Source organism: Salminus brasiliensis, chromosome 14 (genome assembly GCF_030463535.1).
Source record: "Salminus brasiliensis chromosome 14, fSalBra1.hap2, whole genome shotgun sequence".
Lineage (NCBI taxonomy): Eukaryota > Metazoa > Chordata > Actinopteri > Characiformes > Bryconidae > Salminus > Salminus brasiliensis.
The window spans coordinates 12,554,282-12,577,061 of NC_132891.1; the positions used below are offsets into that span (position 1 = coordinate 12,554,282).

The following is a 22,780-nucleotide window of genomic DNA, read 5'->3' on the forward strand; positions in this document are numbered from 1 at the left end:
ATTTGAAAAGAACACCTCTCCAACTGTTAAGCACGGGCTGGGTTGCTCATGCTTTGCGCTTGTGTTGCAGCCAGTGGCAAAGGGAACGTTTCACTGGTGGTCTGTTGAATATATGTGCACTCTGAAAGAAAACATCACACCCTCTGTTAAAAAGCTACAGATGAAAAGAGGATGACTTCTGCAGAAGCATAATGATCCTAAACAAACCTCAATCCACAATATGGCAAGAGGCACAAGCTGAAGGTTTTGCCATAGCCCTTACAGTTCCCTGACCTAAATATCATTGAAAATCTGTCAATAGATCCTAGAATTCCACAGAAGTAGAATGCTTTTGCAAGTAAGAATGAGCAAAATCGCTCAAACAAGACTTCTAACTGGCTGCAAAATGCATTTTTACATGTCAAAATAGTATGAAAGGTATCACTGTATTTGGAGTGGTTCTTTGTAGATGAAATAAACACTGTTCTGACTCTCAGTAAGATCAACAATATATCAGTGATGTAGCAGCATCTAACTTCTATGAAACTTTTACTTCTAAGACTTCAACTGAATTAAGCTGTTCTTTGGACCTAGGCTGAGATTAAGGGGCCAGGATGAGGGTTAGGATTAGGTTTTGGGTTGAGGTTAGGGTTAGGATTATGACCAGGGTTAAGCTGGCTGGGCTGGCTGGGAGTTTTGGCTGGGTTAAGTTTTCTTGATATTACATATCAACAATATGTACTTAATAAAATCAATACATCAACAGAACATGATACATGAAGATATTAACCTCAATGTATTCAGATGCATCACTACTGCTGCAATGGTACTGATACTCTGTTCTGCTAATTCCTGGATTTTGATGGAGTAAACGTAAGATCTCTGGAACCACCACTGGGTCCTGACTTGAATTCCTCACTATAACCTAAGGCAGCAAGTTTGCACTGTATTGCCTGTAATTCCTAAAGAATAACACTAAGAAGATAATAGAAATTGTGGCATTAAAGTCCTGCCTGAGAACTGGCAGAAAAAGTCGCAGACACTGCCATGGCTATCACTGTTTACTGGAAAACAGAAAATTCACCAGTTGCATTTGTAGTCAGTTCAGCTCCAGCTTTTAATCTTCCCCATTCCCACATTAGGAAGCAAATAAGCTTCCCTAAAGCAACATTCATTAAAGCCAATTCTTTGCACTCTGAGGTTAGATGACCTGCAAAACTCAGTCAAGAAAAACATTCCATCCATTTATAATTATCAGCTGAAGACCATAGACAAACAACTCCTAAAAATAAGTTGTACGAAGGCAAAAAGGCAGCGGTGAAGTACTTACATTTGCAGTGTTTGCCATCAGCAGTGAGCTGGTAGTTGTGTCTGCAGCGGCACTGGAAGTGGGCGGAAGAGAGTTGCACACACTCCTGCTCACAGCCTCCATTACTGATGGCACAGGAGAGCACAGCTGTAGAGCAAAGACATCAAGGTCACCAACAGGAGTCTGAATGGTATCTCCTTTACTGTACATCAGTCATGCTGATGTATTCCTCAGACCTTAAGAGTTTTGACTGAGGTGAAACTAGAACTATCACTGAGGGGCTATCTGAATGTCATTCCTGTGTAATTTCAGGAGATAGTTTCACAATCTTCAATTATTTAAAGCCTAGTAAAAAAATTCAGACCGCATCGTCTTTCCCATCCAACCCGAACATGCTTCCCATCACCACTGAGAGCTAGGAATGTGATATTCAATGGTCCTGCCATTCATGTGTTTTCACAACGATTGTCATCTGAGAACAGAAACCAGTAATAACAACACTGGTTGAAACAGCCCAGCAAATTGGTTCTGCACCATTAAAAAAAACATCAAACAGGAGTCGATATGGTCAGAACTAGCAGAGGTGCTTATAGTGGACTGCAGATGCAAGCTGGCCTTTCTCTCCCTTACATTTCACACAGTGATGCTCACAAAAACTGCCCATCAAAGGTCTGGGGACACTGTGCAAGGTTTTGACTAATTCACTGTTACTTATCAGTTAAGAAAACATATCCACAAAGATTTCATTAACATTAAACAGCTATGGTTAGGTGCATAAATATTTGGACAGTGACAGTTTCTCTTGATCACCTCAATGGATGTGACATTAAGAAATCAAGTTTTTAGCTTTGATTCAAAGGTTTCAACAAAAATACAGCATGAACTGTTCAGAAATTACAGGCAGTTTTACAAAGTCACAGGCTCAAAAGTGATTGGACAAAGTAACTATATTATAAATAGGAGTATTTTTAATACTTGGATGCAAATATGTGCATCTTTTGCCAAGTCTTTACAGTAGATGCTTTTAGTTGTTGCTTGTTTGTGGGTTTTTTCTGCCTTCAGTTTTGCCTTCAGTTAGTGGAAAGTGTGCTCGACTAGGTTGAGATCAGGTGTCTGACTCTGCCATTTAAGACATTAAATTTATTTGCTCTAAGAAATTCATGGGTTGCTTTTTGCTGTATGTTCTGGGTCATTATACACCTTTACAACTGCACTCTGAAGCACCATCCTTTAATTTTTGCAGCATTTGATCATCTGAACAGAAAGTGTAATATATACAGCAAATTTTAAATTTGCTATGATACTGCTATCAGCCGTTATATTATTATTAAACACCAGCATTCCAGTTCCACTGGTAGCCATATTTGCCCATGCCATTACAGCGCCTCCGCCATGTTTGACAGATGATGTGGCATTACCTTGGATCATGAAGTTATCAATAAAACCACTTGGATCGAAGCAGAAGGTCACAGCAATCACACCCAGTGTGGTGGTGTGCAAAGGCAAAAGTGTGAGTACTGTGTCACTGTCCAAATACTTATGGACCGACTAAACTTACCAATACTTTTGGTAAATTTAAAATATAGCCTTTAACTACATTATAATTGACATGCTTAAATAATTCCCTGACAGTTTTCTATAGTTTACTATATTTATGGACTGAAAGATGTTTGCCACAAAAGGGTTTAAACAACTGAATGGTTTGCTGATGAGTGCTGGCATCATATGATAGAGGTGATCAAATTTGTGGGTTTTGGCATAATTTTCCAAAGAACAAAAACACACAATGCTGGCAAGTGTTTAATGTATTAAAACTCTATAAATTAACAAAAAAACTGTTTATTTATAAAATTATTTAGAAACAAATCTCTGTAGGAAATTACAGGCATATTTGTCCTCTCTGTCATCAGCTCTCTGATATTGATGAGGCTGGGTTAGGGCATTAGGTCTTAATATTGGTGGCTCTACAGGGCTCCTAATCTACTCCCTCTGTTCTTCAATTAGAAGTCAGACAAAGGCCCTCCTGGAACCTCCTGACCACTCCTGTCATTATATAGGGGTCAAACTGCAGGTTACAGTCAAACTGCAGGTTAAAACACAATACATCAACCATGACTTTGAACACAGCGCCAATGTTTACTGTAAAAGATCACTGCAGCTCTCTAATCTAAGTTTAATAGCAAGACAACAGAATAAACATGTGGTGTTACTGCAGATGCAAGCCAACCCTGATTAGTACACGTGATATGTGTAAGCTTTATGTCTGTCCTCAAAAACCCCACCTTTAGTACTTCATCTAAAAGCACTTTAAATGTCATTTCTTTTAAAGACTTCTGTCATCAAACCCTCAAAGCCTTTTCCAAATAACAAAGGGGGGATAATGATGGCAGTGTTTTAAGGATGAATGGAATTTTGGCTTGTGGTTTTCCATAAAATGGAAAGGGCCTGGAGAAAAATAATGTTTCCGAGAATAAAAGAGTGGTACTGTAATGTGAAAATGACCATATCTGGCTTCCAGAAGAGTTCTGTTCTAAAAAAAGATAAATAAAGGGCCTACCTGTTGGATTTTGACCACAGCTTTATGGATATTTGAAAGCAGGGCATAAGTATAATTAGTGTTTGAACGAACAATAGCAACAGCAAATGATCCTGTCTGGACGGAACCCTCTGTGATTAATTAGCAGATTTAACTGCCCTCGGCTGGTTCTCCAGTGGCGTTTGTGGAATGGAACTGGGCCTGCAGCCCTGGACTCCTCAAGCCTGCTGGGACAAGCTGCAGACTGTGTCCCAGTGGAGGAGCCTGGAGCACTGACTGACTGAGTCTCACGAGCATGATGGAGCTACTGCTTCAGACCCTCAGCACAGCAGCTGATGGATTAATGACTTCTATTTTAGAGTGCTCAAACACACCGGCTTTCTTCCAGTGCGCAGATTTCCTTAACAGCAAAGAAACAGTATGTCTGTGGCGAACATATTAATGGAAAACAGTGGAAAGGATACATCAAGGCTGTCTCTGGACTTTGATGGCATATTGTCCTAATGAATGTCCTATTATTTCACTTAAACAAATTACAGCCACTGTACAGTAATAACAAACAGCTTTCCAGTTGGAAAGAGGATTTCTACGAGACACTTGGCAAGTTTTGGGACAGAATATCTTGATTAAAGCTGGTAAACACATCTTCATCATTAAGAATGGTCTCGGAAAGTCATAAAGAATCCTCCATAAGTAAATATGTCAAATAAGGGAGGGGGCTGTAGCTTTTCTGGATAATTGAATGCATGTGGGTGACAGCTTCTCTTAAGCTGGGGGACCGCACCACAAACCACGTATCGGAATTTCTGAGCTAGCCTTAGCACTCTTTGTGTAGCACTAACACTAAAATCTGACCAAAATTGTGGGAGCTGAAATCTTGAAGGCTTTTACTCAAGAAGAACCGGGTCTGGTTAATCAAAGGTCATGCTATTCAGGAAATCCTTCAGGCCACTGTGGCCTTGTAATGTGGAAAACGAGAACCTGCTTTGAATCTGACACCTTCCGCACCTTCACAGACTTCACAATGGATGACTGGGACACTTCACAGCATCCTGGCAGAGGAACGGCAGAGATCTACGGAGGCAAGCACTGTTCTACCTCAAACTTGACCACAAGCCCACCATGACAAGGCCTGTACAGTACAGAACAGTAGGAAACGTTCAGCTATTATGCAAACAAAAGCTTCTTTCATTCCCTCTCATGCAAAAAGCTGAAGATAGGGTCCTCTCTGGGCTTTGAAGGAATTCCCAGCTGGTGAAAAGCAAGCTGCCTTTAGATTGGGCCGATGGAAGCCTCCAGAAGTCCCTGCCAAGGCCAGTGTGTCAGCCTTCGTGAACCCCCAGCATGACTCACCTATACAGGTGCGGCCATCGGTATGTAGACGAAAGCCTGGGTTACACTCGCAGTAGTAGGAGCCTCTAGTGTTCACACATCTGTGCTGGCAGCCTCCGTTATGGACCTGGCACTCATCGACATCTGAAGATAAAAAGAAACGGCACACAAAAGCAGTCAGTGACATGATTGCATGACCCTTTTAATGTGTTCCACAGTTTGCTCACTCTAAAACTTCTTAACCTTGTTATTCAGTGAGGAATGTCCTCTGTGTCGAGTGCTCCGAAAACACAATAATGAATCTCTGTGAGTTCCGACAGACCATTTGTATGACTCAAATTAACGAGTTGTTTCCAGGGCCGAGACACATTCATTTAGCCATTCGATCCCATAACAGCCTCTTAGTAACTGCAGTCTTCTAACAACATCCAAAACCAACAGTCAACACTGCTGAAATACTGAAGTCAAAGCTAAGCACCTATTAGATTTTTTTAATGCGTCATTGGACAAGGCACTAAAAACAGACTTTTTGAAGAGCATCCCTACACTGCAAATCTAAAAACAGCCCATGCTGTAAGTCACTCTCTCTTTCTCTAAATACTTTCTTTGTGCCTCTACAGTCTGGCTTGGCTCCTCCTGTCCAAAGCCAAAACCAAACCTAAGTCCTGCAATCACAACCACCATCAGAGTAGTGTTGTTTGTGCCCAGGGCTTTTAGCAGTTGGAAGATCAATGATTTCTACACAAGAGTGCCATTAAAAGTTATATATGCTCTTAAAAATAAAGGTGTCGAAGAGGGTTAGTTGGAGAAAGAAACACTTTTGGTTGCCTAAACACTTTTCAATGGATGGTTTAATGAGCTCAGTTAAAACTGAAAGGTTCTTTAGGGAACCACACATAGTTATTTTATGGTATTTCTCTTTGGCCCTTCATTTTAGGGATGCACCAATGTTTTGTGGGCATATCTTTACTTGTATTAGCTTTAAACAGAAATATAATACCTAACTAAATACAAAAAATGCAAAAACCTTGCATCTTCAAAATGAAAATCTATTACATTTTGATACAATGTAAAGAACAGCCAAACTCACACTGTCAAAAAGTAAAAAACAGCTACAATATATATTATTTTTGTAAAAATATGATATGTATTAAATGAATAAAATTCTGAAATCTTGCTCCTCCAAATTCCTTTAGACACATCATCAAATATCGATTTGATTAATTGCTCAAACTTAAACATATTTCTTAAGCGTCTGTCTGTCTATATTGACATTATAATTGTCCATCCTTACATTATTTACACAGAATATTATGACCATTCATGGTTTGGAATGAACTCGGCCCATTACATCAGCTCCACTTACCATGTCCACCCTTTTTTTCCATCAAACAATGGGTGTGGCCATTTTTGTTTATTTTGTGTGGAACTTCTGGTATGTTGGTCACCCTCTAGACCTTCATCAGGGGTCAACAGGACGCTGTTGCCTGGGTATTTATGGATAGTGGGCTGTTCTCAGTCCAGCATTGATGCTGAGGTGTTTAAGCACTCCAGCAGCACTGCTGTGTCTAATCCAATCGAACCAGTGTGACATACACTAACCAGTGTCACTGCAGTGCTGAAAATGACCCAACACCTAAATAATACCTGCTATATTGTGGTGTGGTCCTGTGGGGTCCTGACCATTGAAGAACAAGGGGAAAGGAGGCTAACAAAGCAGGCAGAGAAACAGATGGACTACAGTCTGTAATTATAGAACTACTAAGTGCCCCTAAATGGTAAGTGGAGCTGATATAATGGGCCAAGTTCATTCTGAAGCAGGGGTGGCCGTAATATTCTCATATGACTGTGTATAACAGCACAGATGAGCAAAATTCTAAATATTTGTCACGCCTCCATCTCTTTTAGCACAATAACTAAACTGACCTGCTTCTAAGATGCACCACTACATGTAATGCCTGATGTAATGTCTTGGTACTTGTCATCAATGTCCTTTCCCCCCTTGCTGATACTGCTACAGTAACAACAAAGGTAGTAACAGGAGCGACGAGGCTGTGGAGGTCATTCAGAGGCGAGAGTAAAAGTGTCTCTTGGTGGTCTCACACAGCTAGAAGATGATGCATGGCTGAAAATGCGGCAGGTTTGGCTGTTAGCAACCATCTGGGGGCGAAGTGTGTCAAGTTAAGAGTTATGTACTCTGCATGCGAGAGGTTAACACGTCTACCAGGAGAGGTCTGGAGAGTTACAACATTACTTAGCCTGTTTATATGGGGTGAAGTTGTTGAGCATGCCCACATCAGCGAGCACCCGGGGAGTTTACATGGAACATATTCTGAGATGATTAACTGAGGTCATTAGGCAAATAAATATTTGAATAGGTTAATTTGGTCATATTTTACAGAATATGCTTTTGTCATGACTTGGCTTGCAAATTTAAAATATGGAGGCTGTAAAAATGCAGCACAATGATATACAATGTAATAAAGGGACAAACGATACACAAAAGGCTTGGTTTGGTTCACACCTCGGTTTGGACCTCCTATTTCAGTATGAGTTCAGTACAACAGGAAACAAGGTCAGAGGAAACAGGTCAGAGGAACAGATCACATTTATTTTATAAATAAATTAAAATAAATAAATAAATACAACTTGTGCATTAGAAGGAGTGTTTCAAACTGCTCCATTGAGGAGACATTCAAAGCCCCTTAAAAGAAGCAAAAAGTCTTCTAGCTGTGTGTCACTTGCACTCGCCACAGTCAGACGCCAATCAGTTTAGGGGTGAACAGTCTTTACACATAGGATACCAATGGGTCTTATGACTGCATGCACCAAACGACTGAGCATCTGTGCCACGACAGTTCAGGATGAATACAGGTACTGTTACATCTCACCTGTTCTATTTTGATTTATAGAAGCAAACAGCCTTTTCCACTTTGACCTTCTGGAGTTTAGGAAAGTAAGGTGATTTACATTAATAATCCCAAGCAAGTACAGCTCAGTTTGATCTGGAGTCTAGATGTTGTCCTCGGTAAGACGTTAGTACAGAGACTGGTTTACTCATGACTGTGCAGACTTGTTGTGATAGACAAAAAACTGCACTTTACAGAACAACCAAAATGGCCCAGCTTCAGCATTTCCTAATTGCTGCCCAGCATCCACTGAGCAATTTCCTCTTGATGGGAGTCTGGCAGCACTAAGGAATGGAGCAGAGCTCTCAAATGTGTGATAATTAGACGTGAAAGCTTGTGAAGGAAGGAAGCACAACATGACAAGGTGTGTTTGCAATCATCAACACTTAGGACAACTAATCGCTTATTAGAGCATTTAGACCTTCCCTGCGGGTTTGGAGAGATTATGGCGCCATATGCATTGCGTCCGCCTGGAAACTAATATGTATGTAATGCTGGAACAACTGTATGTAGTGAAATCTGTTCTGATGGAACTGAACTTGTGGAACATTAGGTTAGAATCATTTATCTGGCTTCTATGTCAGCAGGAGGAACCTTGTGAGAATATTCTCTAATCCCAGACAATTGCAAGAGTGAATGGAATGGTAAAGCAGGACCAAGTACCACACTTCACTATGTCTCCAGATTCTGATAGAGAGTTGTGATTACATGCAATAATAGGTGGATTAACAACCGCCATTTACAGCACATTTTCCAAAGAGACGATTAGAATAGTCTGCACTGATAAGAGTTAATGTGCCTTTCCACTGCAGGCCAGCCTGATAATTTTCTAACCGCTGTCTGCTTCTCCTAAAAGAATGCACCTATCTAGTTGTCCTCTGTCACATTTAATCATCTAGCATACTTTTCTGATGGGCCAAGCATCTGGCTGTGCTACAATGGGCATATGAAAACCAGTCAGTAGCATACAGTGCAGCAGCAGATCTGGTTCAGATTTAGGAAATGCCTGAAGAAGCTGAGGCGGCTATAATAATGAAAGCTAGTGGTGAAACAGTGGTAAATTTGCATGCAGAATCAAAGGATTGCAGCTAATTCCACAACCCATCAATCATCCTGGTGTTGCTCCAATGCCACAGAACTCCACTAGACTGTAAATAGAACTTCTGCTCCTGCAGCCAAGAACCTCATCCATCCCAGACTCACATCAACACAGCCAGAAAACAAAAGTCCCTCTGTTAAAATATGACATTTAATGGCATTAAAAATAACTCAAGAAAAACCAACCAGTGCTACAAATGAATCAATAGCTGCTCATATAAAGTCTATATGGTACCATCAGATCATAGTACAACTTATGCCAAGTGATTTATCTACCATTATCTGTGTAATTTTATAGTTCACCACAGCAGATGACAAATGAAGGGTCAACTGTGCTGTCTAACCAACTGATAAATGAAATACAGCGTGCATATGTGTTGAAGGATGTGAAGTATCCCCAGCACACCACAGTGAGCCTCAGAACAAGCCTAGAGAAGATCACGAACACTGCGAGAGTAATGAAGACCACCTGTCCAGGAGAACTGGGAGGAATCTTAATTACAGTGGCCTAGAGCCAGCAGCCGATCTGAGGCTAAGTGCAGTCCACAGCGGTAGAGTGGAGCTTGCCGAGAGAGGAAAGGCTCTGGCCCATTCACAATAACAGGAGTAAATAAACAAAACTCGTTTTTCTCACGAGGCCAGAGAGGAATGAATTCACTGGGGTGGGATGTGGGGCACAGCCCTGGAGATATCCATAGCCTGTAAGCGTTCAGTCATCTTTAGCTGACTTTCAGTTCACAATGAATTGACAATCTCTGAATATTCTTGGTTAACCTTTACACTAAAAGTGCATGTTATTGGAATTGTGTCTGAGCGGAGGAACAAGGTTGGCCAAAGTATTAAGGCCTTGATACTACGATCTACGAATCAATGGTTTGAATGCCGGGTCATGCTGCTTGTAATCAGCAGCCAGAGAGAGTCAGTAAGAGCACAAGTGGCCTTGCCCTCTTAGGGGTGGGTTGATGGGTCTTCCTCCCCAAATCACTCCTAGGCATCTATTAACTGCTATGTCGGAGCTGGGGAGCCGATATTTCCTCAGAACGCGCTGGCTGCCTAGCATTGCTGTGTCAGAGTTTGAGAAGAGGAGACATGTGCTAGTCTTTATCCTAGTACTGGAAACACTGCTGGTGATAGGGGGAGTTTACATGAACAGGGGTTGGGTAATTGGCCTTCCAAATTGGGTAGAAAATAGGTTGAAGTTAGAAATAAATGAGCCAAAACATATGGAGCAAGACATAAATGAAGACCTAAAAATTTAGAGTATTCTGAGGATTCAGTGGCAGAAGCTAAAACAGAAATGTCATATCAAAAGAAGGTTCTATGAAAGAAGTGAAATAAAGTTGATATTAGAGAGTGCCAAAATGATAGTCTGTCCACCACATTGCTGGAGAAAAGATCCCAAAGGCACATCCCAAAGCCGAGAAGACAAATGCAGCTCCAACTGCTGTAAATAAAGAGGATCAGAAGCCCTCCGCTAGATGAAAGCTAACAGACATCATCATGCCAGGCAAGGCTTCATTTAATCAAACACACATTTCCTTATGTTTTGTTTGCCATTCGGAGCCCTGAAACCCTATGGTTACCATCTACCATCTACCAACTCTTCAAATTCAGAATTAGCATTAGAAGTGCTTTCTTTTCTAAACCCGCAAGATCTAATTCAGTTGTAATTCAAATAAACTGCTGTCCATCATGTGGAATGGTCAAAATTGATTACCTTGGCTCATTTCACCCAGTGAACAGCCCTTGATGGGAAATTGTGGATGTGAGGTACTTGAAACATGTCTGAGGCCTGAGCATTAGTACCTTAAAAATTCTTAAAATCATGTTGAGTCTTTAGCAAAAAATATTACTGGTTTCAAGTGTTTCAGTCCAGAAGCAAGATGCTGAAAAAGCAAACCTCCAACAAAATCAGCTCACACTACTTGAAATTGAATGAATGTCAAATGTGGCAAATTTGTGTGTCAAAATAAACTGGGATTTTAGTTTACTCACAGATGCAGCACAGACATACTGTGACTGCCAAACTGGCTTAACTGACTCTTCTGAAGCTTGGCTGTGGACATCTAAGCATTCAGGCTAACAATACTCTGTCTTTCTCCATGTGCTAAGGTCCCTTCATTATTCCACCACTGCTTTGCAAACGTAAGACATCATTACCAATTCTAATGCTATCTGTCACATTCTTCTCAGTTAAGGCTCTAATTCATTCAAAACAGATTCAAAGCGCATTGCTTAACTAGCTTATGGAGGCCCTCTTTTGGTGGTGATCAGGGGATCAGGGGTAAATGATGGTGATTTATGCAGCATTTTTGCATTTTCATTGAATTAGCCTTTTGCAGGCACAAATTAACAACAGCCACCTAAGATAATAGATTTACAACTTCAAGGCATTCCAAGCACAACCGTCAACTGGGCAATAGGCATCTGATATCCTTCCACTTGCCCCTCTTGTCTCAGAGTGAATGGAATTCTTGTCATTGCTGAGTAGTGAACACTGAGCTCTAGGGTTTAAAGTCAAAAAGACTGGATGCCAGTCAAGGCTTTGCTATGACACTTTCATAGGTGACAACTAATGTTTAGGTCGGGGGATTGTGAGGGCCTGCTAAAAGGTTTCGAGGTATTCCATTGTGGATTTTGAGGTATATTTGATTGAATCTATTCTTCATTCTACCAGTGAAATGTTCACCATGACACTGGCTGCAACACAAGCCCAAAGCATGACCGATACACTCCTGTGCTTAACATTTGGAAAGGTGTTCTTTTCATGAAAATTCTATTAAAGGTTTCTTGAGCTAGTAATCCTATAGACTTGTTTTCAAAACATCTAAAAATGTTAAAAAGAATGTTGAAAAGAATCATCTTTGTAAAGTATCAATATTCAATATAATTTTAATACCACAGTAAAGCAATGAGATTGTAATTCTTACAACACCAAATGCAATTATTTGAAACTACAACCAGCAACAGATCACTTACAAACAACAGGGTTTTTCAAAGTGACCAAACTGAGACTCAAGTCGACATGTCTGCTTCTCAACATGAACAACATGTTTAAAGCAAAGTTTAACGTAAAAATCTTGTAATGATATATGGATCTGGACATGGATACATATCAACATAACAATATTTTAGACAGCATCAAATATAACATAACAGTCTTATATTGATAGATGGGGCAACATAATTATCACCAAAGTTTCATTCAGTTTGATTGTAGTCTCGTCGCAATGCGCCATGTTAGTCATTTTTACAAACTGCGTGGTCCTGTGTCAGTAACGATTCCGGCGCCTTTTACCTACTGTAAAACGAGCTGTAACCTCAGGTTACATTCATCCTGTGCAAATCAACATGTGGGTAAATATTCCATCAAACCCTATGGAAAACACATTTTTTGCATCTTTTCTGAAGTATGAAGATGCTCGAGGAGAAGGCAGGAGTTTTTACTGTGCATGGCGCAGATACCTTGGGTCATTCAAGTCTCTGGCAGATGAGCCAAAGGACACTTCTGGCAGCTTTAGGCAAGTCATTGTGTAGCCTATAGCTTAAATCGAGTAGTCACTCCCATTTCAGTCATTCTTATCTCATGCGAATCGGTCATTAATTTTACAGATGTCCTTTAGTAAATTTACATTACTCCACCTCCCCATGTAAACTAATATGGTTACAGGCTGTGTTTTGTTAAAACAAACTCACACAGTTTAATTGTTATAATTTAACAGCTTGAATTATTAGATAGAAATGCAGTTTCATTTTAAATAACAGCCCATAAAATAAAAAACCCTGGAACATTACAGGGCAGATATTACATTTCTGACTGCCCTCCAGTATATGGAGCCTAAATTACATTCCTTGGATTACAAAATGTAATTATGTGACTGCTTGTTTGAACTAAGATTTTTGGGAGTGTGACATGCCTCTACGAGATTTTCCATCTGTTTACGCAACAAAGCTTCTCCTACCCTAAATGGGATATTAGGCAGTTAGTCTGGAACAGTCTTCTGCCACAGCCAAGACATTACCAAATCTCACGGCAGTCAAGAATCACACACTTCAGCTGAGAAAAATTGGTGACAGACTAGTTTAGATCATGCTCACCTGGCCCCCCGTATCCGGTGTATCCATGGTATCCATTGAAGCAGGTGTAGCATCTGCGAAAGTAGCGGTAATGTGTGTTGCCAGCACCCAAACCAGGAGCTAACTGAGTCCACAGAGTTACCAGCACAAGTACGCACCAATAAGGTGACATCATGACTGAAATACTGACAATGAACTCAGTAGACAACAACAAACGCAGACGGTCAACAGAGAGCAACCCCAGGAACAGTAATGGAGAGCATTATGCAATAGATGAAGACAACACAACTGCTGCTGTGCGAGCTGGACAATAAAATAAGCTGCACTGTCTGGTTTCTATCAGTATCAAGTAACACTTCTCTCCTTCTCGCTCTCTCTTTCACACACTCTCGCGCCGAGTCCCTCTCGCGCTGTCTTTCTGTTTGTTTCTTCTGTCCCTGCCTCTCTCTTGTGCTCTCTCTTTCTCTGTCTCTTTCTCTAAGCTCAGACAGGCATGCATTGCTGGTTTGTTGTGGCTCCCTGCCTCCTCCTTCACTGCTATGTCTACATGGCCTGTGTCCAACGCAGAACACACCCACCCGCCTCCTGGGTTCCTCCTCCTGCCTCAGGTGTTAGAGTGGGGATGGCACAGTGAAAAATGTCCTATTTACCATGGTTTCCAGTATTCTCTCAGTGCTGTTTATATGTACTGGAAATGCTTCAAAAGTAAAGGTACTAAAATGACTTTTGAAAATGAATTTCCAGCTTTGCTAGGTCCCGTTCATTGGGAAATGTTTTTACTTCCAAAATAATTTATTAATAAAACAAATGAAAGCAATGTGGCAAGTAGGGCTGTGGTGGAAAACACCTAGTAATACATCTCACCCTCCCCAGTAGAAACAGTGGGCAACTTCACAGGGAGGGAGGCCAGGTTTAGCATGTAGGAATTTACCCAGTTCAGCAGCAGCAACCGTGTTGGATGTGTTATAAGTAGCTAAAACTTTACGTATCTCAGTGATCTGCTGTTCATCTGTTGCACTCTTTAACAGCCATATCTGCACCCGTGTGGCTCTCAGTCACTGCTCCTGTTTGGAGCACATTAGACACTAGCTGCCTCACAAATGCTCAATTACGGTGATTCTGCGGCAACGGACGTCCACACATCACATTACAGCTGTTCTACCCATTTTCTTTAGTAATTCTATGACTTTGGTTTTGGTCTCATTGTAGAGTGGGGAGATTGCTGCTGTATCTCGGCTCCAAAGTGCTTGACATCGCACAGAAGCCCTGGTTGTCAACGCTTTAAAAAGGACACAACTCCTTGGCAATAAAAGTTGTGATAGAGTTTGTAATTCTCTTTCTGAGTTGGGTGGAACCTTTGACTTTGAGCTTGCTCAGTGGTCCTCTGGTTGGCAGCAATGAAAAAAGCCTGGTTGTAGCTGCTGTCAACTAGAGCCAAAGTGCTTCCATTCGATAGCTTTGAATGCAGAGGGTGCTTGTTGAATTTCTTTCTCATCCAGCTGGTGTCTGTGTTATATTCACGCCACAGATTGTCCAGCACTGCCATTCCGCACTTTGTGTTGTTCCACAGTTTTCCAACTTCACATTAACAATCAGAAAATCAATTTTTGACAATTGTGAATAGATTAATCCACATCCGCATCGAGAAGCACCTGAGAAATCAAATTTTCCCCCACCCCTACGACATATCAGAATAGTTAGAACAGTGGTGCTGTGAAATCAGACTACTGATGGGAAACAGTAGACATAACGGCAAAAATAGCTAAGTTGAATGTCTGGCCCAAGTTGCTACAGGCTCCAGTTTGTGAACCAGGATAGTGGTTTGAAGTGTGAATCTCTATTTGTAGAAATAATAGATGGCCAATGTAATGATTTTTAGCACTGAAGCAATGGTGGTAGTGTTTTTAGTAAATATTAGAAATTTTTTGTGACACATTTTTATACAGAACAAGAAAAAAACTGTCCATTTGCTGAAGTTTCCTAGAATTATTGCTATCCATAGGCATTTTGTGTGAGTGTGCAAAACATGTCTAAAGGCTGTTAAATACTGAATGCCAAAGAATACAATAAACATGAATTGGATTTGGATATCGTCAATTCAGTTTGAATGTATTTGAACGCATATCCTCCCATCCAGCCAATTCAGACAACAAAAAGGGGCTACATTTGAGCAGCTGATGTAACTTCCAGGGATTGCTCAGAAGTTGCTATGCTGTTCTGAGTGCTTGCTATGCTGTGGATAAGCAGTTGCTATGCTTTTCCAGGTGGTTGGGCTGTACTTGTCATATGGTTGCTAGGCAGTTGCTAGGTGATTGTAATGCCATTCAAGGTGATTGCTATGTGGCTGCTCTGGTATCCCAGTTAGTTGCTAAGATGTTGCTGCCTTAATATCCCTTATGGTTGAAGGGTGATAGTTTACTAGTATCCTGAAAACACAAGACAGGAGCACTTCTACTGTGTATTGTTGCTGGGAGGTTATGAATCTGTATGATTCACATGGACGCAGTAAATTCAAGTCATTAACCTTGATAATTATATTGAGCAACAGAGCTCAAAGCAGCTTTCCTGATTAACCTCTCCAGTTCAAAACATCTGAGAAAGTCAGACCAGGAGAACCACTGGTGGGATGACTTCACATTAATGAAAGCCACAGCTCTCACGTAACCTCTTCCAGTCACAAGGCTGGTGATTAACGAGGCCTGGGTTATTAATGCCGTTTACATCAATGTAGCTCAGTCTTTTCATTTTGAATGGTTTAGTAGAAATATGTGTGTGCCACAAATAACACAGGGAACTCAACAGGCTGTTGGCCTCATGAACCAAAAGACAAACTATGCAATACTTCACCTCAGAAGAGGCTGATGAAGAGTAGAGAACAGCAGGGTCATAATGTTGCTGACACAAAGGAAGCTCAAAAGAGTAGTGTTCATTTACAACTTCATCACTTTCAACATATTGTGAAGGATGAAGCACTGGCTGCATTCTTCACGGCTGACATAGCTGGCACAATGGTAGGATGATTGGGATGAGATCATACTAAAAGATCTTGCATAGTATGAAGGTCTTCCTTGTGTCAGCCATTGACAAGAAAATGTCTAGCAACGTGAATACATAAACTCAAAGCCTATAAGTATTATATGAAGCGAAAAAGGGTCTACTACTTGTAGAGTATATAGGTGCCAAAAGAGGTTTGAAAGATGGCTGGCAGTCCATTTGGAAGCTCTTTAAGCTTCTCTTCACATGCTGGTTCTTTGTGTGACTTTGGGTGAAAGGAATATCACTACAACTTTTATTCTTTGACCACAGTTCCTCAGAACCAACTGCAAACAGATCCAGGTGTGGCTCAACAGCACAACCCAGGCCATGTGATCCAACTTACTTTAATAAGCTCTGTAACACTTGAAACACTCTGCATCCCCTCATGGTGTGTAAAGCAACAGCTGGCCTTTCTGATGCTTTGCAGTAGAGCGTTACCGTATATAACATGAGACAATGTGATGCAGTGCTGCACGCAATTCAGCATTCAGGAGTCACATTACTCATCCACAAAATAGTTGTGTATGGAGAAACAAATGGGAAGACGTAATCTCAGTGTGTTTGGGCCAGTGGTTTAGTGAGTGTATCATCTCTAAAAAGAGGAGAGGTGGAAACATCCATTGACTAAATTGGCCTAAACGGGCCAGCAGTCTTTGCTTTCTGAACTAAAACTTCTAAATATACAAACATAAATTCACTGACTGTTAAGTCAATGTCAGATTTAGTTACTGCAGCCTTAATTTCAAAGATCATAGCTCAATCTAAGTACAACAGAAATGTAAACAATGGGAAATGGCAAGACATGATAATCAGATAATCAGCACTGATAGATGTGTTTAGCATTAAAACAGCGAGAACCCTGATTTTACCATAAGCTCATAAATTTAGAGCCAAAAGCATGACCTGTTGGAAGGTCCAATGACATCCAAGCTTCAGCTTCCTTACAGAAGGCATGACCTTTTCTCCTTGGATCTCCTGTTACTGGCTTAAACCCATCTTGCCTTCCACATGCTGCAGGTTTCCAATGCCAGAGAAATCATAGCAGCCCCAGAGCATCCACAATCTACCACCATGCTTCCCTGTAGGTAGAGTGGTCTTTTTTAGCATGTGCCTTAAACCTGCAGTGTTTGCAGAGTAAGACAAATTCAAATATCAGAAAAGGATTAAGCTTGGGCATCACTGAACCTCCCAACAGGACAACAATTCCAAGCATACCGCAAAGTCCACCAAGGCTTGGTTTCAGAAGAAGTCCTGGAAGATTCTGGAGTGGCCGTCACAGTTGCCTGACTTGAACCTCATCGAAAATCCTTGGTGGAATTTGAAGGTGGTTCCAGCAGCAAACCCAATAATACTCGTGAACTGGAGGCCACTGGCCATGAGGAATGGGCTGAGGTTCCTCAGGAAACCTGCCAGAAGCTAGTGTTTGGCTATGCATCACATTTGCAGCAGGTCATAACAGCATAACAGGTACTACAGACGCTTGTCATGACAGGGTTGAATAATTCTGAGACTGCAGTAAAGGTGCCATTGTGTGTTGAATTTGGAGAAACACTTGTCTTGTTTGGTTGGTTTATTGCAAACAGCTGAATGTTTGTTCCTCTTTGTTAATAAACCTAATTTGCAACAGAGGTTGAATAATTTTGATTGCAGCTGTAACTGTATTGAAGTAACTGTGCTGCCACAACTAACTCATCAGTCCGTTTCAGTCCACTCCACATATGGTATAAGTTGTAACTCTTTCACTCATATAACCTTCAGCTCATTCTTTCACAAAAGGCAGATGCTGGATTCACACACAACCTTAAAACAGGGGCCTCTTAAAGGTTCTTTAGTGAAGACAATAGCTTTATTTAGAACTACAGCTTTTATCCGGCAACCAATTTTTCCTCATTCAGATTTTCTGTATAGGTCCTTTATAGACCTTTTTTTAAATGATTCTATATAACACTAAAGGCTCCACTCCACATAACACGTTTGCAGTACTATATAGAATCCTTTTTTTCTTTTAATATAGTTTTACATTTTTTTTATTCATAATGGAGATGTGTATGGTGTATGTTAATGTTTACAGAACTGTGTATAGAAATTTAATACTTATACTACATACTCATAAAGCCACTGATTCAAAAACACTTAATCATATCTCTGCACTACATCTTGTTCATGTAAAAAATCAGAATAAAAAAATATTTATTAAAATATTGAATATTTTAATAATAATAATAAAATTAATATTAGATTGTTTTATGCGATTTATACTTCAGTTAGCTAACAGTTCCTAACAGTATCTACAATTAGCTACAAGAACCATCACCAGTGAAGGAGCAGTACTTTTAATTTTTCTGCAGGTTTGTGGATTCATACATTCTTTCTCTCTGAACTTACTTTGTACTGTTTGAGTCCACTGGTTGGCACAGAGCAGACAAACACAGGTGCTGGCTGAAGAGAGGCTGGCAGGCGCACTGAAATTGGCTACGTTTATCACAGACAATGGCGTGAATGATATTCAGTTAGCATGCCAAGACAAGACTTCCGGAAAATTAAACACAGCTATTCAGTTGTGATATTATCCCAAACATTCAGGAATTATTCCGATCATGAAGAAAAGTCAGAAGTGCAAGCAGACACAAAGTATATTTAAGTTTAACCTCCAATAATCAATCATGTTAGACACTGTTGTTTTAAAATGCTGAGAATCGAGAGAGTTGTTTTTATATAATTAGTGCTTAGTGGCTTAGTGTTTGGATGGAACTTGCAGACGTGTATGACGAATATTTAGCCTATGATTGTTTTGCCTCAGTGGTACGTCAGGCCACGATGATAGTTTTGTCCCACACTAACAGTATGGTCTTGCTAACCCAAACTCTAGGTGCTGTTATACGAGCATTGATGTTAGTATTCACCAATTTGTCTTATTTGAAATTTGTCATCAAAAGTGTTTATTAAACTGTGAATATATAGCTGTCCTCACCGTGTATAGGCCTACTGCACACGGGTCAAACATCTAACAGCTGACACGTTCTTCAGTAAATTGCTTAAAGTTTTCATTTAATCAAAACGTTGACTGTGGCCAACAATCTGCTGCTCCTGCTCTGAAAAGCAAACAAAGGAAACATCTCAGGAGGGATATTACTTTTCAGCCTCTGCTCAAAACACAAACTTTCAGTTTTGCAGAAATCTACGTCTTCACGTAAATGTCAATTTAGTGGAAAAAGGAAAACACACTGACATCAAGTTCTGCTTGCAAAATGCAGTGAACATGAATGCTACAAGTGTCCTGCCAGAGTTCTCTCAGCTTGTGAGTCATGGCTTAGTGATTTGCAGGTTCAGTGTGGATAGCTAGGGCTTTCTGGCCCAAGTAATGCTCCGGTAAAGAGATGGCTGCCTTCAGGAGACCTCGCTATTCATACGGCCCAGTCAATGATCAGGTTAAATCTAGCTTTCAAGTTGCAGACCTTGCAGGGTTTTAGGGCTGGACGAAGCCCAGGATCTTCTCTGTCTTTTCCAATGCATGTGTGACCCTTGGGGCGATCGCTGAGGAAGAAATGTTCCTCGCGTTTATTAGCCTGTGCTCTGGCCAGCTGAACGGTGAGCCTCAAATACACAATAAAAAGCATCCTGGCCTGTGGGCTTTTCAGCTCTTCTTTATGGTCTGCATTTATGAAGTGCTTCCAAAAGCAACTCTCCTCACTCTCAGGAGAACAGATGCTTCAAGTGCAATATTTTGGAGGAAGAGTGAAATAAATGTCTTAGATGTTCTGTATATCGTCACAGCCGATACTAAAAACCTTTACCTAAGAATTTGCAAATTTATTGGAGATTGGAGAAATGTAAAGAGATCCCTTTTATTCTAGTAATTCAAGCTCCTCTGGATGACTTCTATTCTTTTTCTGGACGCCTTCGCCATGTAAAAGACAGCTCGAATTACTGTTTTTTACCAGCCTATTCATCATAAAGCATTATTATTTAATAACTACTCTACATTGTTCGTAATTACCCTAAAACTGATACAAAGGTTAAGGTATACCACAAGAACGTAGACCACAACATCATGCTCTTTCGACATGAGCCACTGCACACACTGCCAGTGGAGATCATGAAGGTTTCCTCTGATTAATGAGGTAAGCGTTTTTAGCTGTGAAGATGCCAAAGCATAGCATACACTGAGTCTTCATTCTTAATGCCTTACAGGTTTCCAGACCACACTCTTATTAATCATTAGTACCTCTTGGTGTGGCGTCTAATTAATGGACTTTGTGAGAACAATGATGGGGTTCAGGCTAAACTATTAGCAATGCAAAGTTGAATGAACTTCTCCTGCACTGTATGTGAGCCACTCAATAGATCATGCAAGCACATGGATTGCGGACTCATAAGAATGTGTTCAATGCTCTAAGGAATGCTTTTGTGAAAGCTGTTTTTATTAGCTTGCTCACATTTGACTCCATCACAGACTTGAGTCAATGGGCTGGTGTTTTGAGAACCCTGCAAGTCTAGCATATTTACAAGCACTGTTTTCTATTTGCTACCTAATAAAAACACTGCAAACGAGTTAAAGTCAGGCCAGTTTATGGATTACAGAGTTACAAGTTAGTGTAGTCAAACATTCTCCTCACTTCTTTCATTCTTTAGTTCTGTATCTTTGTTTGGTCCATAAATACACTTTAAGTTGAGCCTTAAAACATTAGTAAATGAGCTGCAGCTAAAGTTGAAACCACTTCAGATTGCTAGTCTGTGTCCCGTCTCCTCAGTCTAAAGGTTAGAACTTGGTCACATGGTGTCCCTAGGCTTGGGAGCTGAGGATTTGCACTAATGAACTCCTCACACTTAATGAGCAGACAGTGAGGCTGTTGTGGCACTCTCAAGTTGTGAAATTACACTATATACAAACACAGTTCTGAGGAAATGTACTTCTGAAGTCATCAAGGGTACTACAAAAAGAGTACATCCTGATATATACCCATTTTGTTGACATAACTGTCTCTACTGTCCAGGGAAGGCTTTCTACTAGATTTTGGCGCTATGGCAAGGTCATGATGTTGGATGGTCACCACCCCAACTCATTCTTAAATCCCCAACTCATACCAAAAGTCTTGGATGGAGCACCATCATTCCGAAGAACACAGTTCTACATCTAGCATCAGGCATGGTCCAATGGCTCATGTTTATCTGCTCCAGAGAGCCCTATTCTATTGGCAATACTGTTTTGGTTCCAAGGCGACCTACGTTCAAATCAGCACGCTGTAAAGTCAGGTTAAGTCGGCCTTGCCCCTTTTGTCTAACAGCTGGTAATAATTGCCCCCAAAATAGGGCAAGAGCTCAACAAAACATAGAGCATAAAGACCCCAGTAAGAAAGCCAAAGGTGACAGTGGAAAGGAAAAAAGGAAGAAACCTGGAGAGGAATCAAACCTTGTATGTATATATGTACACTCGTAAGTAGTGAAGTTCTGTAATTGTGACTTGAATCTGAAGCTTAAGTTGTGATGCGCACAGCCTTGCTTTGAGAAACAAAAAACAATGTTACATGTTTTCCATGCTTCAGTCAGTTATCAAATATATCAAAACAGGGTACAGGTGTGACTGTGTTTCTACATTGCATGAATTTGATGTCAATGTAACACTAACTCCATAATAACTCTAAGGTCTAAGTTTCCGTTTGCTGGTAGTCCATTGTTCTATCTAGGCAGAAGTGTCTGTGTTCATGTGTGTGTGACACAAGTAACTGACCCAGCACTTACACGGGAAGTTCACACTGATTACACGAGTCCCTTTGATGTGCCCCTCATTCTGTGTCATTACAGAGCTGAACCCATCTAATAAGAGACCAGAGGTCCATATCAGATTCAGAACATTTGTCAACGTCAACTAACCACACCTAACCATTCTGAAAAAGACTAATGGGGTAGGGAGGATCCCTTGAAAGCCTACATAGTTATTAGGAATGTTGGGACAAACCCAAGTGGCATCGTTTTTTATAAAACACAGACATACACACACACACCTATGGACTTACTGACAGTTCTTCATTGCTCCAAGGCAAATGCTAAATTAAGGACAGTAGTTTAGTCAGGTCAATTTAAAATGATAAACGTAACTGATTGTAGAGCACTTTTTGAGTTAACTCAACTTAGTTAGTGAGTAGTTCTCCTAACTCACATTTTGTAGTTCTGAAACCCAGTTTGGCCAATATTACTTTTTAAGTGGGGCCAAAAAACATTAGTAAATGAGCTGCAGCTGTAAGATGTGTAAGATATTTACTCTGTGTTCTGCCCTCTTAATCTGTTTACTGTTTATTCCCATCTGTAGCTTAGAACTCCCCCATCACAAAACCTTTCTATTCTCAGACTCCTGACCATGGAAGACGGTGAGGAGATTCAAAATGATGATCTACTGTCACTTGACAAGCCGGCAGTTAGATACATGTGCCACTCTAGAGCTGTGGAACTACATCTATCTCTGTATATAAGAAAAAAGGAAAATAACAGATTTACTCAGAACTACTT

General features: G+C 40.6%; 1 protein-coding gene across 1 annotated transcript in view; it reads right to left on the minus strand.

Annotated features, from left to right (window-relative positions):
* megf6a (multiple EGF-like-domains 6a) overlaps positions 1–13,415 on the minus strand; it is a 40,728-nt gene extending 27,313 nt beyond the window's left edge. The window contains exons 1-3 of the mRNA XM_072697242.1: positions 13,262–13,415; positions 5,178–5,300; positions 1,310–1,435 (exon numbers count right to left, since the gene is read on the minus strand). Of these exons, the coding sequence (XP_072553343.1) occupies positions 1,310–1,435; positions 5,178–5,300; positions 13,262–13,415 (403 nt within the window). The remainder of the gene's footprint in view (positions 1–1,309; positions 1,436–5,177; positions 5,301–13,261) is intronic.
* Between the last annotated feature and the right edge of the window lie 9,365 nt (positions 13,416–22,780).